This window comes from Microcaecilia unicolor, chromosome 2 (genome assembly GCF_901765095.1).
Source record: "Microcaecilia unicolor chromosome 2, aMicUni1.1, whole genome shotgun sequence".
NCBI lineage: Eukaryota > Metazoa > Chordata > Amphibia > Gymnophiona > Siphonopidae > Microcaecilia > Microcaecilia unicolor.
The window spans coordinates 156,182,845-156,201,466 of NC_044032.1; the positions used below are offsets into that span (position 1 = coordinate 156,182,845).

Sequence of the window (18,622 nt, forward strand, 5' to 3'; positions counted from 1 at the left end):
TGTGCACCCTCTTCATCCCCCCACCACCACCACCACCCAGCACACCATTATCCCCTTCACTCTCCGGGTCTCTTTTACCTCGACTGGCCTCCTGCTCGCTCAGTCACTCACTCGTTGGCTCCTCCGCTAAGCCCGCTGCTTCCCCAGGACTCTGGCATCGGAAGCAGATAGAAGCCAGGCAGGGTATGTGCCACTGCCAATTCTGCTGGTCTACCACTAAGTTACATCAGAGGTGGGTGAGAACAGAAGAATCAGCAGCAACAGGTACAGGCCCTGCGCCAGGCTTCTATTTGTTCTTTCCGGCTTCAGAAACCCAGAGAAGCAGCAGGCTTAGAGAAGGAGCCGGGTGAGTGAGTGACTGAGTGTGTGGTGGGAAGGGCAGTTCAGGTAAAAGAGAGAGAGATGGGGAGTGACAGAAGTAATGGTTTGTTTGGGGGATGGGGAGAGTGCACAGAAGGCAGTGTTGGATGGTGGAGGAGGGAAGAGTGATAAAGTGATGGGAGGAGAGGAGAGGAAGGCAGCAACAGACACAGCTGGAGAAGCAGGGAGCAGGCGGTCATGGCTGGGGATGGGGAGGTGATCTGCATTTGGGGGAAAGCAGAATCTTCTGCTGCATACTTCACCACACACCAGTTGAGAAGCACTGTTCTAGGGTATACAAAGTCAGATATTCAAGTTTATTCTCATCTACCAATCTCTCTTATTATTCTACTACACTTCGCTTATATTTTCTCTATCAATATTATGTAATCCCAATTACTACGTAAGCCGCATTGAACCTGCTTTAGTGGGAAAGTGCGGGGTACAAATGTAATAAATAAATAAATATTCTTTTGGCACAAAACTTCTAGCAGGGAAAAAGCAACAGATGAAAAGCCAAGCAGAATCCTACCATCTAGACTAGAGAGGGGAGAAGAGAGAAAAGGAGGAAAAAGGACCAGAAATTAGAGTGGAGATGGTGGACAGGACTAGTAATCAGGCTGGTGTAGAAGGGGACAGAATACTATTCCCTCTAAGCTGAGGAGTCCTCCACCTACAATCCTGCCAGTAGGGGGTGCTGTTTCACTATCACAATTTCACAGGCAAGTTCTGCAGGGCTCCACAGAACCTACTTGTCCCTAGAGATTGAAAACACAATATTGAAGCACTACCCCCTACTGGTAGCAGCACAGTTGAAGGACAGCTTAGAGGGAACAGTGGGACACAGATAGATTTGTTTCCCTGGGCAAAATGATCAGTTGCAACTCAGTCAATCTCTCAAAACTTACTGCTAGTGCTCTTCTTAATACTTGCACTGTGCCACAGAACTTCCTTCTGGAGCTGAAATCTGTGCAAGTATGACAGTGAGCATGGAGGAACGTTTAGGGTTATGCACTCATTAGTATGCATTCAATTTGTTGGTGCACCTTAAAAATGTAAATATTTCTATTAAAACAAATGTGTAACAGGAACAAAAATACACCCAAAAAAGTTTGCTTACACAAATCTCTACTTCTTTTTTAAAAAATCAGTTTCACTTCTACCAAGACTCACAAACCTATTTCAATATCTTCCTGCCCTATTTTCTTGGTGTTAAATTGCATCTCTGGTAATTGATATCCTGTCTTTCCATACTCACTGCAAAGTAGTAGCTCAGTAGTGATACATATATTAGCAATACCTTTTTTGTATTTTTGCCCTTTACTATCCTTTTTGGTTTTCTGGTATCAAACGTTTTTATATATGTGGTCTGATAGTATGATAATGGTCTACCTGATCAAAATTCTTCATTCTCTGCAATTCTGTCAATCATGATCATAGCATCTAACTCCAGGATGTGCTACTGTTTCCAGTGGATGAGTCATGCTACCATACTGTGCCTCTCAGGAGCTAGTTTTGCACATACAATGATTGGAATGAACCTCACTTATGTGCCAGGGCATGTTGGAAATGATCTCACTCTGATTTACTGCTAGGGCTTATCTCTATGTTTACAATGTGCCAAAGAGCTTTCTTCTAGAGTTCATAATATATCCAGCCAACATATCAGATTAGTGATACCCAATACAATTGGGACTATTTCTTGTATTTCTGCAAAATTTCTTGGCCTCCAATTGCATTTAATACTTGAAGATATCTAGTACAGCACAGTGATTTGGTACCAAACTTTTATCTGTAATATCATTCATATGCCAAGTGATTGGAACAGTACAATAAAAAGCAGGGAAGTCAGGGTTTAAATTCTGCATTCCTCACTATTACCTGTGACCATGAGCATATCATTTTGCCTTCCACTGCCTTAAGTATAAACTTATTTTTGTAAGTCCCTTAAACAGAAAAATACCTAATGTGCCTTACACAAAACTTCCCTTGAGCGTGGATTTGAAAAAGAAATCAAATGCAAAACTTTAGAGGCTTCTTAAATCCACGAGAACAAGAATGTTGCAGGTGATCACAACTTCTTCATTCTCCATAGTTCTATCAGGGTTGTGTTCCCAGAGCTTTCCTGGCACAATGATATTATACCATTTACATAGGGCCCAATATTCAGAGGATGTTGAGCTTCTAAATTCAAAACATCTGAAGGACCTACCCATCAAGGGCCACAAAGAGAAAAAATACAGAGGTTCCACCTCTAGCTAGGGCTGGAGAAAGGTATTGATTCCTCCTGTTCATTTTGGTAGGTGAAGAAGTGGGGGCATTTTGCATTCCAGCTGGAAACCATTAGGTCAAAAAGAGGTAGCCCTCAGCGATCCACTAGGATCTGAGAAGTTGAGGTACTCCACACCCAGAAAAAATCTGCAAAATATCTGCTCCCACAACGTAGGTCAACAAGATCGTCTCTAGATAGCATTACACCCAGGAGCAAATCCAGCTGATCTCCTGTGCCACCACTATACTCGGTTCCACCCTGTTTGTTTAGGTATGCCACAGCCACTGAATTGTTTATGTTTATTTTGCTATACCACCTTTACCCAGCAAAGAACCAAAGCGGTTTACAGACTAAGTTAACTCTTATTTTCAAGTTAAAAAGCGTAACTTTTTACCTGAAGATTCATCTTATCTTAGGAGCTTAAAAGGTTATGCACATAAATTCAGACCTGCCATTCATTTGCCTAGCTTTGAACCTAATTTATGAGCCTAGTTCTGAAAATCAGTGCTAAGCTCCTAACTTCTTTTCCTTGCCCTAAGTCACCCATTAACACCCAGTTTTTATGATCCTAGCAAATTTTCAAAGAGGCCAATCTGTGAGCATGAATGTCAAAGGGGCAGTTTTACTAAAGCTTGATGCTTGCTAACAGAATTATCTTGCACTAAATGCTGCATGTCCTATTTTATACCTTTGTGCCATGTTGCACTTAGCACAAGCTAATGTCCATTTGCATGCGTTGAGCTTTAGTATAAGGGCCCCAAAGTTAGGAGCATAAATTCTTTGAATATTGGGCATACAGTTTCTGGTGAATGAGACATGCTACCTTATTGTTCCCAGTACACAACCCTTCTTACGTGGCACACCACACCCACGGCTGAGATTACTACTAATCATTTCTATAGCGCTACTAGATATACGCAACACTGTATACTTGATCATGAAGAGACAGTCCCTGCTCAAGAGACTTTACAATATAATCAGGACAGACTAACAGGATAAATAAAGGATAAGGGAATTACTAAGTTGGGAATGATAAAACATACATGGGTACTGTACAAGTGAATAGGAGTTGAAAGCAGCATCAGAAAGGTGGGCTTTTAGCTTAGATTTCAAGATCGCCAAAGATGGAGCTTGACATACTGACTCAGGAAGTCTATTCCAGTGATATGGTGAGCAAGATAAAAGGAACAGAGTCTGGAGTTGGCAGTGGAGAAGGGTACAGATAAGAGATTTACCCAATGAACAGAGTTCCCGGGAAGGAGTGTAGGGAGAGATAAGAGAGGAGAGGTACTGAGAAGCTGCAGAATGAATGCACTTGTAAATCAATACCAGGAGTTTGAACTGTATGTGTAAACAGATAGGGATCCAATGAAGTGATTTGAGGAGAGGGCTAATATGAGAATAGCGACACTAGCAGAATATAAGTCGTGCAGCAGAATTTTTAACAGATTGAAGGGGAGAGAGAGAAGGCTTAGCAGGAGACCTGTGAGAAGTAAGTTGCAGTAGTCTAAGCGAGAGGTGATAAGAGTGTGGATAAGGGTTTTGGTAGTGTGCTCAGAATGGAAAGGATGAATTTTGATGATATTATAGAGAAAGAAACAACAGGTTTTAGCAGTATATTGGATATGTGCAGAGAAAGAAAGAGCAGAGTCAAAGAGGAACCCCAAGGTTACAAGCTGATGAGACAGAGAATGAGACCGTTATCCACAGAGAAAGAGGGAAGAGGAGAGGTGGGTTTATGGGAAAGATAAGAAGCTCAGTCTTGGTCATATTTAGTTTCAGATGGCGGTGAGACATCCAGGCAGCAATGTCAGACAGGCAGACTGATAGATGGGCCTGGATTCTTGCTGAAATTTCTGGAGTGGCGAGGTAGATCCGGGAGTCATCAGCATAAAGTTGATACTGCAAACCATGGGATGAGATCAGAGCATCATGGGAAGAAGTATAGATGGAAAAAAGAAGGTGGTCCCAAGACAGAGCCCTGAGGTACACCAACTGATAGTGGGATAGAAGTGGAGGAGGATCCGCCAGAGTATACACTAAAAGTGTGATGGGAGACATAAGAAGAAAACCAGGAAAGAATAGAGCTCTGAAATCAAGTGAGGACAGCTTATCAAGGAGCAGGCAGTGATCAACAGTATCAAAAGCAGCAGATAGATCGAGAAGGATGAGAATAGAATAGAGACCTTTGGATCTGGCCAGGAACAGGCCATTGAAGACTTTAGCAAGCACTGTTTGAAACAATAGAAGCGAGAGTAAAAGAGTCATAGCCTGAATATTCCTAAATGTATTGGTGGAGATAGTCGTGACTGGAGGAGAGAAGGTGTTTAAATGAGAAAGTTATCAGATGATGGTCAGAGAAGAGAAGAGCTGAGGTGTAGAAACTGAACAGTTGGAGAAGAAGATAAGATCAAGACAGTGGCTATTCTGGAGAGTAGGGATAGTGGAGCACAGTTGAAGATTGAAAGAGGATGTTAAAGCGAGGGAAGGAGATGAAGGTTCAAGAAAGAAGGAAAGCCAGGAGTTAGTCAGTGAGAAAGTAAGAAAAGGACTTATCAGGGGGTCGATAAATGATAGCTACTCAGAGAGGTAGCGGAGTGAATAGACAGATGGTGTGGACTTTGAAAGAAGAAAAGCAGTGAGACTGAGGTGGAAGAAGAGGCTGAAATCTACAAGAGGGCGAGAGTAGTTGCCTGACACCACCTCCGCAGCCAACCTATCTTAGAAGCCCTGGTGGTCTAGATGCCTAGTTGAGGCAGAAGCAGTCATGAGTTGCTAGTGTTCATGCCACCATTGCAAGAATGCTGCAGGAGGATGCAGCACTTCAGGCTTGTTGAACAGTAGCAATGACTCATTCAGAGTAACCTTTTTTTTCTTTAGGCATGACCTTTCAAGAGCCATGCCGTAAGACCAAACAGGGAAGTTCATTGGAATTGGACCCTGAATCAGTCAGCCTTTGTAACTGGGTAGTGACAGTGAAAGAACCACATACCAATGACATCTTGGCCAATCCGGAGTTACAAAAATCATTTTCCCTGGATAGCGAGCATTGTGAAGAAGAGTTCTGCTTATCATTGGTCACAGAGGAAAAACATAAAGAAGGTCTGTTGTCCATTATTGTAGAAGGGCATCCAGACCCTTTTCACTGGGGTCCTTCGAATACCTGAAGAATCTGCAGACCTGAGCATTCCTCCTGGATACCACTAGATCTATACCCAGGACTCCCCAATGTGACATGATGAGATGGGATGGTTTTGTTGATAAATGTCACTCCCCCAGATCCAGAGAAACTCTGCTGTAAAATCTACTTGAGTATTTAGAATTCCTGTAATATGAGCTGCTGAAATTAGAGAATGTGGGTCTTGGCCTTGTGGAAAATAATTTTTGCTTTTCTGGCTAGGTGAACACTCTTGGTTCCCCACTGACTGTTGACATAAGAAACTGCTGTTGTGATGTGTGAAAAATCCTACTGACTTCACTCGAAGATGATGAGCTAAAGAAAGCAAGACTTTTCAAATGGCTCCAAGCTCTAGAAGGTTGATGGACCAATAGGCTTCGATCAGAGACCACTGGCCTTGGGCTGACTGAAGGAGCTACCAAGCTTAATAAGGTGGCATCTGCTGTGACTACAAACCAATCTTGAATTGTCAGAGGAAGGCCACACTGAAGATTTGAAGGATGAATCCACCAGCTGAGTTTGAGTTTGATTTATAGAATCCAACAAAGACAGAGAAAGACTATAGTCCTGAGATGTTGGAGATCAACAGCTGAGAAGGGACCATTGAAGTGGTCTCATGTGGAATCTGGTCCACAGAAGAACATCCAGGGTAGAGGCCATTGTGCCCAGAATCCAGGATATAGAATAGAAAGTCGATTCTCAACTTGGGTGTGAATCATTTGCTGACAAGCATCGAACATCACTCCCAGATATTCCAAGGTTTGTGTTGGAGACAACCATCTCTTGGTGAAATTGATTAACCATACTAAGGACTGAAAGAAAAAAAAAAAGCAACTGCCTTGGATGAAACTTGTGGACATTCTTGATAGGAAGAGGCATAAATCAGCCAATTGTCGAGGTACAGATGAACCCGAAATCTGTTCTTGTGAAAGGATGGCTGCCACTACTACCATGACCTTGGAAAATGGCGCAGTGGAAAGGCTGAATGGTATGACCATAAATTGACAATATTCCTTGAGTATTGCAAATCACAGAAATGTTCCATGGGAAAGCTAAATGGGAACATGAAAGTATACTTCCTTGAGATCCAGCAAGGTTAGAAACTCTCCCTGCTGGACTGTAATGTTTCTGTTGTGAAATGTTGAAACTTTAACACACTTCACTCTTTTGAGGCCCAAAACAGGCAGAAGGAACCATCTTTCTTTGATACTACAAAGTAAATTGAATACCTTCCTGTTCCCCACTCACATCTGGGGATAGGTTCTACTGCACCTAAATGAAGAAGCGTTTTCAAGATGACTCAAACTGCTTGATATTTGGCTGGAGCTTTTTATGGAGATCCCAAGACTAAGATCTGTGATGACTCCAGTTTGTAACCTTGCTTTATTATTTCCAAGACCCATTAGTCTCAGATAATTTAGGTTCACTCCTCGTAGAACCTGTTCAGACATCCTGCTATGATGAAATCCAAGGAGTAAACTGAGATCCCAACTTTGGGAGGTGCAGGAGGCATTGGTAGACTAGAGTATGTGAAGCTGAGTTCTTTCTGTCAGCACAAATAGAAGCTTGTCTTTCTTGGAAGTGGGAATGCTGCCACCATAAGTAAAATCAGAACAACTCACCATAGTGAAGAAACAGTGATTTCTGGTTCCCAAGCACAAAGCACTGCAGTAAAATTCCTTTGCAAAGAATATTCCCCAAATAGTCTTTAAAAAGAGAAACCGCAAGCTTGGACCTTTTTGTTTGTTTAAGAGGCAGGAGAAGTTGCAGAGGTGAGGGGTGAGGGACCTGGCACCACTAGGTTTACACCCAAAAGGCTAAGATATAAATCCTTTGCCCCAGAAGCTCAACTAAAGCACAAAAGAAATGGCCAGGAAAGGGGAGAGGTAGGGAGGGACCTGGCATCACCAGGTTTACACAAGGAGCTTAGGAAAGAAAGCCTTTGCCACAACCCAACTGAAGCCTACCACAGGAACCTGAGACAATGCTGCACAGTAAGATTCTAGCACCTGCTGGAGACAGAGAGATATTAAAGGGACCCTAATGCACAACAGCCTTATAAGACAAAGTTCTAACTATACCTGCTGGTAAATGGGCACCAGGGCCGGTCTTAAGGCGAGGCGACCGAGGCGGCCGCATAGGGCCTCGCGCTCAGGGGGGCCCCGCGCAGCGCGCCTCAGGTTGCCCCGCCCCGACCGCCCGAGCACCACTCTCCCTCCCTCCGAACTTCGAAGTTGAACAACGTGTGATGGCGACGTGGTGGGGGCGGTCCGCCCCAGATGTCAGCGGCGAGGGGGGGGTGCTCCGAGTCCGCTCCCGGCGCTGCTCGTCCTGTCTTTAAAAACCCAATTTGAAGCGCTGGAGTAACAGGCAGCAGCGCCTGGCGTCTGCCCTTCTACTAAAAATCTCTTCGACGACGTCATTGGGCCTTCCCATATTGAGTCCCGCCCTCCTCTGAGGTAACTTCCAATTACCGCGAGGGCGGGCGGGACTCAATGTGGGAAGGCCCAATGACGTCGTCGAAGAGATTTTTAGTAGCAGGGCAGACGCGAGGCGCTGCAGCCTGTTACTCCAGCGCTTCAAATTGTTTTTTTTTTTAAAGGCAGTGAGGGTGGTGGGCCTGGGCGGCAGGAGAATGGAGCTGGTAGGTGGGGAGGGACTCAGATGGGAGAAGGGTGTGGGGCTCTCAGGTGGGGGGGAGGGGGTTCTCAAATGGGAAGGAGACTGAGGTGGGGAGGGGGTTCATGGATGGGAGAAGCAGAAGGGGGTGGGGAGGGGGTTCTTGGATAGTTGAAGGGGACAGGTGGGGAGGGGACTGGGGTTCTTGGATGGGAGAGACTGTGGAGGGGGTTCTCGGATGGGAGAAGGGGATGGGTGGGGAGAGGACTGGGGTTCAAGGATGGGAGAAGGGGAGGGGGTTCTTGGATGCTTGAAGGGGACGGGTGGGGAGGGGACTGGGGTTTTTGGATGGGAGAGACAGGGGAGGGGGTTCTCAGATGGGAGAAGGGGACGGGTGGGGAGGAGACTGGGGTTCTTGGATGGGAGAAGGGGACTGAGGTGGAGAGGGGGTTCTTGGATGGTTGAAGGGGACGGGTGGGGAGGAGACTGGGGTTCTTGGATGGGAGAAGGGGACTGGGTCTGAGAAGGGGCAATATGGAAAAATGGGGGCCATGCCTGGGGCTGGTGGGAAAATGGGGTATGTGTGGGTCAGGTGGGAGAATGGTTCTGAAAAGGGGGGCCCTAATACAAGGCATGTGGATGAAGGGGGCTGGAACTGGGGGCTGAAAAGGAGGTTAGGTGGGATAAGAGGTTGGAGACTGAAAAGGGGCAGGGGCTGAAATTGGGGACTGGGGGCTGAAAAGGGGACAGGGAGAAGTGGCTAGGGGGCTGAAGCTCGGGACTGGTGGGAGAAAAGGGCTGGGGCTTAAATGGGGGACTGGTGGGATAATGGGGCTGGAACTGGGGGCTGAAAAAAAGGGGCGGAGAGAGGGGCAGATCCTGGATGGGGGAGCAAGAGGGAGGGCAAACCCTGGATGGATGGGGAGGGAGGGAAAATGGTGGATTGAAGGAGCAGAGAGAAAGGGCAGACAGTGGATGGAAGGGATAGAAAGGGCAGACAGTGAATGGATGGGGGAGAGAGAGAGAGGGCAGACAGGGGCAGATGGTGGATGGAAGGGGCAGAGATAGAGGGCAGATGTGGATGAAAGGAGCAGGAAGAGAGGGCAGACATTGGATGGAGGGGACAGCAGAGAGGGCAGACACTGGATGGCAGAGAGAGACCGAGGACAGATGCTGGATGGAAGGAAGACAGTGAAAAGAAGATGAGGAAAGCAGAAACCAGAGGCAACAAACTGTAAATAAAATATATATTTAAATTTTTTTGCTTTAGGATAAAGTAGTATTGTAGATATGTTAATAAATGTTTATAATAGAACATGCAAACAAGGTAATCTTTTTATTGGACTAATTTTAATACATTTTGGCTAACTTTCGGAGAACAAAACCCCCTTCCTCAGGTCAGGATAGGATACTGTAACAGTACTATACTGTATTGACCTGAGGAAGGATGTTTTGGCCTCTGAAAGTTAAATATATTAGTTCAATAAAATGGTATTTTATTTTCTATATTTGTTTTATTTCTATTTGTTAATTTGTAAAGTGGTGATTGGTATTTGTTAGTTTTTTTTCAAATTTACATCTGCTGTCTTTATATTTTGCACAGTACTAGGGGACATTTTCTGTTTCTGTGGTGTTGCATTGTATGCAGAGTCTGGCATCTTGGGGTTTCATTTTATTTTTTGTCTAAATAGAAAGTTTATGATTACTTATTCTGTAGTGGATTAGGGTGTATCTGTGTTTGTGAAAAAGACATGGCTTTCAGTTGGCACTGACTGCAGGATCGACAAGCCCTGGAGCTGGGGGCCTTGGAGCTCGGAGGGAGGGGTGGCGGGCCCTGGAGCTAGGGTGGGGGCGGAGTTAGGGTGGGGGCAGGGCTAGGGTGGGGCCCCATCAAATTGGTCTGCATAGGGCCCCGCACTTGCTAAGACCGGCCCTGATGGGCACAACCCACAAGTGTGGACTGATCCTTCGAGTCAATAAGGAAAATTAACCTGTGTGTAAGACACTAACTATGACACATCATTTATGCAGAACTCTTAATTTTTGTATTATTTGCCTTCATTTTACAATTTTCACCATATTGTTAAGCACTGTTTCCTCTGAGTTGGAGTCCTCCAGCTGCATTGTTGCCAGTAGGTGGTAGTGCTTCAATATTGTGCTTTCAATTGCTAGGGACAGGCAGGTTCCCTGGAGTCCTAAAGAGCTTGCTTGTCCCCACTGACAGGGCTGTAGGTGGAGGACTCCTGCTCAGCTCAGAAGGAACAGTGCTGTTAAGATAACTGCTATTGCAGCAAATAACTGTGGATGTAAGACATACTGTGAAATTTCTATATATGATTTTTGCTGTGTGGACCCCACCTATATGCTCTAAAAGCCTTTTTACATAAAATGTAGCTTCTGAACAAGCCTGCCTACAACCCAACAGTGTGAATGTTACACCATGGCTACGATCAGCATGGTGAACTAATGGAACAATCTTCCAGTGGAGGAAGCAGAAAATCTAATAATGCTGCATGCCCAGTTCTACTCACATATCACTATTATCTCAACAGTAGCTAGTTAAAAAAGTTATATTAAACCACAGAGGAGGGGGGAAACTACTTAAGCTTTAAAAACATTTCCAGCTACTTTCCCTCATTTATTAATGGAAATATTTTTTACAATATATTGCAAATATTGCATTTCGCTGTGCTAAACAGTATCTTGAAAACATATTCCATAAAACCTACTAAAAGTAGATTATGGATTTTTATGACATGAAAGATAATGAATATTCTAAACTTGCACAAAATGTCACCTGTATTACACCTAAGGAGTATTTATTAAGGAGTGGTAAAATCAGGCTTTTACCACACTTAGGGGCTTCTTTTACTAAGCCGTGTTAGTAATTCCCATGCGGCAAATAAGAGGAAGCCCATAGGAATTGAATAGGCTTCCTCATTTACCACATCAGGAATCACTAGCAGTTTAGTAAAAAGAGACCCTTAATTTCCTATGCAAGTGACTAACCTGCAGTAGCTCAGAACCGCAGGTTGGTAACTCCCATAGTATATGAACACTACTTTTCTCTGTTTTTTTGCAAATTGCTAGGCCCAATTAGGCTGGAGTGCTAACCTCAATTTGAACGTTGCCACTTTTTGAGGGTTGGTGGAGAGGAAAACAGTAACGGAATTCAAACATGCGTGGGATAAACAAAGTAATCCTCCTCAGAAGGAAGGGATCCCCAGAAGCTTAGCCAGTGGTGGGAGGCAGGGCTGGTGGTTGGGAGGTGGGGATAGTGCTGGGCAGACTTATACGATCTGTGCCCTGAAAAAGACAGGTACAAATCAAGGTAAGGTATACACAAAAAATGGCACATGTGAGTTTATCTTTTTGGGCAGACTGGGTGGACCGTGCAGGTCTTTTTCTGCCGTCATCTACTATGTTACTATCCAGCTTATAATCGAAAGTGATCGCCGGCCATCTTCCGACATAAATCGGGAGATGGCCGGCGATTTCTTAAAAGCGGCGAAATCGGTATAATCGAAAGCAGCATTTTTGACAGCATCGCTGCTTTCCTGTCGCTTCGCCGGCGAAAGTTCAAGGGGGCATGTCGGTAGATTAGCGAAGGCGGGACATGGGCAGGCTTGGGCGTGGCTACCAGATGGCCGGCTTTCACCGATAATGGAAAAAAAAAAGCGGCGTTAAGCAGTATTTCGCCGGCTTTACTTGGTCCTTTTATTTTCACGACCAAGCCTCAAAAATGTGCCCCAACTGACCAGATGACCACTGGAGAGAATGGGGGATGACCTCCCCATACTCCCCCAGTGGTCACCAACCCCCTTCCATACTAAAAAAATAAAACTAAAAACCTTTTTTTGCCAGCCTATATGCCAGCCTCAAATGCCGTACCCACCTCCATGACAGCAGAATGTGTTGTATCCTCCGACAGCCTTTCCCTGGTTGCGATGTGGCTCTGGGGTGAGTGTGACACCTTTTCTGTTAGGTGCCCTACAGAGAGTCACATTAGCAATGCATTGTGGTGGGTGTAGGGTACTGGGCTCTACTCCCATGGTGCTTTTCCCCCCTGCTAACTGGGTCAGAGTGTGCCCTGTTTTGTTTCCTGTTGTAGTCCATGCGGTAGTGGCCATTTTTGTAAGCCAGTTTTAGTTCCCTTTCTTGTGTTACCCATGTTAGAGAAGGTAGTTCTTACCTTGAATGGTGCTGAAAGAGGGCATTGTACAACATTGTGCCAGCTCTGACCTACTGCTAATCTTAGTACCAGGGGACTCTTTGCCAGTGGGGCACAACCTCTGATCTGCAGTTAACTGTGAGTAAACGTGCTTATTTCAAGAAAGGACTTTTTCAGAGAGATTAGTCTTCAGGTGTGAACTGGTGTGCCAAAGTTATACAGCAGCAATAAGTCCTACAGGCTGTATGCAGGTCCCTGGAGCAATTTTAGTGGGTGCAGTACATTTGTTGGTAGTGGGTTTGGGGGGGCTCAGCTCCCAAAGTAAGGGAGCTATGCACGTGGTGGGAGCTTTTCTGAAGTCCACCGCAGTGACCCCTAGGGTGGCTGGTTGGTGTCCTGGCATGTCAGGGGGGCCAGTGCACTACAAATGATGGCTCCTCCCACAACCAAACACCTTGAATTTGGCCGGGGTTTGAGATGGCCGACATAACTTTCCATTATCGCTGAAAAACAAACACGGCCATCTCAAACCCGCCAAACTCCACGGCATTTGGCTGGGCTAAACCAAACCGTATTATCGAAAAAAAAGATGGCCGGCCATCTTTTCCGATAATACGGTTCCGGCCAGCTGTAGCGCTGCCGCCAACATAGATCGCCGGCGATCTATTTGGCCGGCGACGTTCGATTATGCCCCGTTACTTGCGATCGACGTCACAAACAGCAATATTCACAGTGCCAAGGAACATCAGGCTGCTTCTTAAAAAGGACTGGTCAAATAGCAAGGAAACTCCCCCTTCCTGCCACTGCCCCCACCTCCACCTGAAGACCCTATCATGGAATCCCCCATCCCAAAACCTCCTTTTCCCAAAAGTACCCCCACTCCTAAGCCTACTTTGAAAAATCCCTGATAACTAGGGACTGCTCCTGCCCTAACCTCACTAGACATCTCCTGGCATTTGCCAGTGCTGGGTTCAAATTGGCATTGATGACACCCCCTCCCCCCAGCAGTAGTCTCATGGTACAGGTATGAATAGGGATCACTACTGCCAATCCCACTAGACACCGGGGATTTTGCAAGGTAGGTCAGGTGGGGTGGCATTGGCAAGAAGGGGGAGTTTCCTTGCAGTTTTGCTGGCCCCTTTAAGAATCAGCTGTGAGTACTAGGCTGTAGCTTTCAGCCAGCATTATTTTTCCAGGAATAATGCAGCTTGCATTATTCACTGCAAGCTGTGTCACTCAGTTTACATAGTAACAGGGTGTTTTGTATGCATTTCCCTGCTTTGCACTTTGTTACTGTGTATCCTGCAGTACCGCATTACAATAATGTATTGCATATTATTGTCCTGTAAACACATATTAAGGGATAAATAATGTGTTATATTTGTACTACTCCCTTAATCCTGTCCTGGGAAAAAGATATACATATAAAAATATTTGTTAACAGTGCTCAAGGGCTTCTACTGAAATCTTCAAGTTGTGAAGAACTAGGTACAAGGCCAAAGACCAGTATCTCTAGAGGTGTTCTGAATATGTCTCACTGCATATGAGAAAATACCTCAAGATCACTCAGTATATTTTGATACTGAACCATGCATATCGGACAGGAATTCTGTAAAACTGAAGCCAAAGTGAACTTTAAATTCACTGTCCTGCACAGATCACTGATGACTCATTATCAGATGCAGCACAGGAAGCAGAGATTAATTTAAAATTTTAGCACCCATAGGGAGAACCACAGGGTAAACCACTGGATCTTCTCTTGTAGCTCAGAGAGCTGAAGGAGGTCCCCTGCGGACAGAAAAGCAGGTATGGGGGTAGTGGAGCAAAGGGCCATGGTGTTGCTTCTTTGGAGTGGTACCTGTGAATGGCTTTGAAATAGGTCCCCTTTATGTCCTGGGCTACAACACCTTCAACATCTAGCAAACTAGGCGGTTACCTATATTGCCCATGTCTAAATTCAAGTCGGACAGTAAGTAGATACAAGTGTCAGACTGTGTGAACCAAGGGCTCTTCAGCTATTGACATTTTCTCTAGTGCTTTGTTTTCAAAGGGCTAGCAATAAAATAAAATGTGCAGATGATTAAAAAAACAAAGAAAGAAATACAAAGCTAGTGATCCAAAAGACTGAAAGACAATTTCAGTATGAGAGATCTTGCTGTGATCACTCCTAAATCCTCATTCAGGTTCTTAGGCCTCTACTCATCATCATCATCTTACACCAGTGGTATAACAAAAGAACAATGCCTTTTCCATTCTTAAGTGTTGGCCGGTACATAATTGGGGCCACAGCAAGAAAACGGTGATATAGACATCTGCTCCAGGCATTTCTCCAGGAAGGGAGGGATAGAATTTTGCACTTAATAAATCAAAATTTTTGTTATACCTGTCAAATCTATCATATGCAAATACATAATGGATTGTCTCATGTCAAACCGGCATGTAAAAGGTGTCCCTACAAGGCTACAACATGTGTGGGACAGGGAAAGGAAGAAAATAAATCGCTCCCTATGAATGTATTTTTTAAAGGAAAAACTTAACACTTCTGCCGGCTGGAGTGGGCCACGATCCTCCTTGGCCTCCGACTAACCTGTAATTAGCAAGTTAATTAAGAAGGACGAGCGCCGCAGTGCACGCGCCTCTTTCCAGCAAACCCACTTCCCCCCAACAAAAGGCTCGAGCTCATTATCAGCCGGCTCTTTCTCCTCACGCCGGCAGGTGCAAGCGCTCTTTCCATCCAGTTACTGCACAATTAGTGGTGGCCAGCTACTCAGCGAGCTGAACTGACAGCGAAGGAGAGAGAGAGAAGCTCAAAGGGTGGCAGGCAAAGGAAGGTATCACGACGAAAGAAAGAAAATAAAAATCCCCTCGTCAGTGCCGCCTCCTCCTCCCGCGCTCTGCAGCCAGCGGCGCACAGCTGGCAAGGTGGAGGCGCGCGCAAGACGGCGGTTCTCAAGTTCGCGCCATCTGTGTATTTTCCAGCCTATATCTGTCTTGCCCCTATCTTCTCATTATTCATCCCTCTATTTCCACTCTCTACCATTTCGCTGTCTCTAATCTATACCCCCCATACCTAGCATAACCTCTTTATCACCGCCCTCTCGCCTCACTACCGGTCTCCTTTCTTTCTTGTTCTGCCTACGCTACCCCCCCCCCCCCCCTCCTCAGCATCTCTTTCTGAGCAACCTTTCTCTGTTTTAGTAGTCCAAGCATCAAAACAGTGATTGCAAGAAGATCTGTGCAAAAGCAACATCTCCTGCTGCAATATGCAAGACAGACAGCCACTCCAGAGTATCTCAGCTTAAGATCTGTTTCAGCATACATCAGGACAATCATTACAATTCACAGGCTTCCTCTTTCATTTTCTGAGGCTAGAAGAAAGACAAGCAAAGAAACGTATGCATGGGTGGCAAAGCATAGGACACCTTTGTCCGAGAAAGAGGTTGAACTGAAATCAACATATTCTACTCACTGCTATTATTACTACTACCACTAAAATTAAGGCTGTATTTAAACTCAAATGAATCGTCTATTTCACATTAGATTCACCTAACAGAATAGGGTTGGTGCATTTGTAATACCTTTTCCAAACTGATCTTAAACCAACAAGCTAAGGTCCTAAAGAAAACAGGTCAACCACACTAAAAGTTCATCTGACACACGCAAAGCTAGGAATCGGTCTTCCTAAAATGTCAAAGAAAACTGGGGCCTTCTGACCACAATAGGATATTGTTCCGGCATTTATTCTTTAAAATGTGTAATAACAAAAAAGTTAAAGCGTTAACTGCACTACCATAAAAAAAAGGATTTCTTCTAAAAGGTCTTGTAAATTTGAATCAGCTTATTCCACAAATTGAGATGTACTAAAAGCAAAACTCCATCGTAGCATAAATTAAGAAACACCTTAAACAATCTGCACGTGAAGTGATGACAGCTTTAACATTTTTATTTCACTACACCTCATCAAAGGTGGAGAACAAAGTATATTAAATGTCTATGCAAGGTAGCTAACATTTACAAAGATAATGAAAGAACTGACATTTCACGGACAGTGTGTTTTGAGACCTTTTGCATCCTTTCCTTAAACATAGAAAATCAGTAACTTTCTCTATGAGAAAAGAAAAGAAAACACACACACTGCAGACAAAGGAAAAAAAATAAGCTTACAATCTATGTTGAACTATAGAGACTATTCTGCTAATGCTTTTTAAAATCACTCGGTAGTTACTTCCTTTTACATAACCACCGTCCTCGCAGACTACAGAACTCTCATCACACCAAAACATAAAGATAAGTAAAATATGTACAGAAAATGCATCGCCAACCCCAACGGATGCTACACTACATTGCTGCGCTTCACATTTACCCTGCCAGTTGCGTTTCCTGGTGCTCTTCTGTTCTTGCAATTTCTTTTGTCTTATAAAAGATCAGCAGAATACTTATTGTGCAAATTGTCCATCTTTTCCTTATTGAACGCATGTCGTTTTCCAAAAGGCAACTTCCCCTTTGTTTTCTTTTGGGGAGGCCAAAATAAATAAATTTTGCATTAAAAAAGTAAGTAACTGAGAACCAGTCTTATTATATGGAATCTCAGGCTTTGACTGGCTCTTCAATAACACATCCCTGTGCATGAGGGTTAACCAGAACCACAGTACGCCGGAGAGGAGGAGCAGCGGTTCTCTAGCGTCTTCCCTCTTTCTCCTGCACACCACTCCTGCTGCGTTAGAGAGCGTCAATTGCAGTTTCCTCTCCCTTCCTGTAAGGGAGGTGAAGAGACAAGCTCGGTCAATGGGCGGAGAGCCGCGAGGCGGGGCTTGCGTCCGAACTTTCAAGAGCGCACAGGCTTCAGCTGTCCCGAGACAGGTTGATCTTTACACGGAGTCTTTTTTGGCATTGCTAGAACTCAACACCCTGTCCAGAGTATGATTTCAGGAGGTGGGAGAAAGGGTAAGGACGGGGAATATGCTGGTCCCTGAGATAGTATATGGCAAGCTCCTCCTGAAAATTATCCTTGTGCTTGTAATGAGGCGGAGTGTCCTCAGGTGCACGTTGCCCACTGGTGCTGTATACTTGCAGCCAGCACCCACGCCCACCCAGGTATCTTAGCAATGAGACGCCTGGCGTGAGTGCGGTGACTATTCTGCCACAACCGGGCACTCTGCTGAGGGAGTTCCCAAGGTGGAGGTTTTTAAAGCTTCAGCTAGTATAGGGAAGCCAGCCAGAGCAGCCTTACCTTTCCTATTGCAGACAACCAGGCTCCCTTAGTCCTTCATCCATTACGGACAAGAATGGCTGGGAGATTAGTAATAGTGATGCTGCCCTCCTTATCTGCAGTCAGGTTTTTTGTTTTCAGCATAAAAAGAAACCAGACCACCAGCTTCAGCAGTCCGGTGCATTTCGCTACATGGAGAACAATTGTATATCCACGCGAGTCCAGCCCATGGATCTGTTTTCTGTTCTTCTTTAGTTCCCCATCCACTTCTGGTAGCAGGGCTTCCCCCTACCTTTAACTGACAGAAAGCAGTTTCCATCAGCATTGCTCTGAGGGCGGCCACAGTGTGGTCTTATCTTAAAGGGGCCGTATTTCAGTAGTCAGGCAGCGTGTGATTCTGGCAGGGACTTCCCATAGCCGTTTTAAAAAACTAAACCTCTGCTCTACTATTTAAGTACATAGTTTGATGTAAGAACTGTATTGTTGTCTGAACTACTTTCATTCTATATGAAGGAATATCCTTGTGAATAGGGCAGCAGTCTAAGAACCAGATGACATGGGATAGTGGTTTAAATCCTGGAGTAGCTCTCAGTGTAAAAAAAAAAAGAAGAAGATGCAGAGAACCCCCCCCCCCCTGGTGCTTTTGGGGGGAAAAAAGGGAAAGTCCCTGCTCATTTTTTTCCCTTTGTGCTTTGAATTAGGTAATGGCTGCATCCAGTGGTGAAGAGATTAAAACTAGAGAATGACACAGGGACAAAATTTGTCCCCGTCCTGTCTCTGTGGGTTCTGTCTCCATCCCTGCCCCGTTCCTGT

At 44.9% G+C, this 18,622-nt stretch overlaps 1 protein-coding gene across 2 annotated transcripts in view; it reads right to left on the bottom strand.

Annotated features, from left to right (window-relative positions):
• Positions 1–18,064, bottom strand: part of ST8SIA4 (ST8 alpha-N-acetyl-neuraminide alpha-2,8-sialyltransferase 4) — a 241,380-nt gene extending 223,316 nt beyond the window's left edge. Inside the window, exon 1 of one of the 2 annotated variants that reach the window (XM_030193419.1) lies at positions 17,831–18,064. Coding sequence is in view for 1 of the 2 variants with exons in the window: in XM_030193418.1 (XP_030049278.1) it covers positions 16,964–17,076 (113 nt within the window). In the remaining variant the exon portion in view is untranslated. Of the gene's footprint in view, positions 1–16,963; positions 17,361–17,830 lie in introns of those variants that run through there. The other variant, XM_030193418.1, reaches the window with a different exon arrangement.
• Between the last annotated feature and the right edge of the window lie 558 nt (positions 18,065–18,622).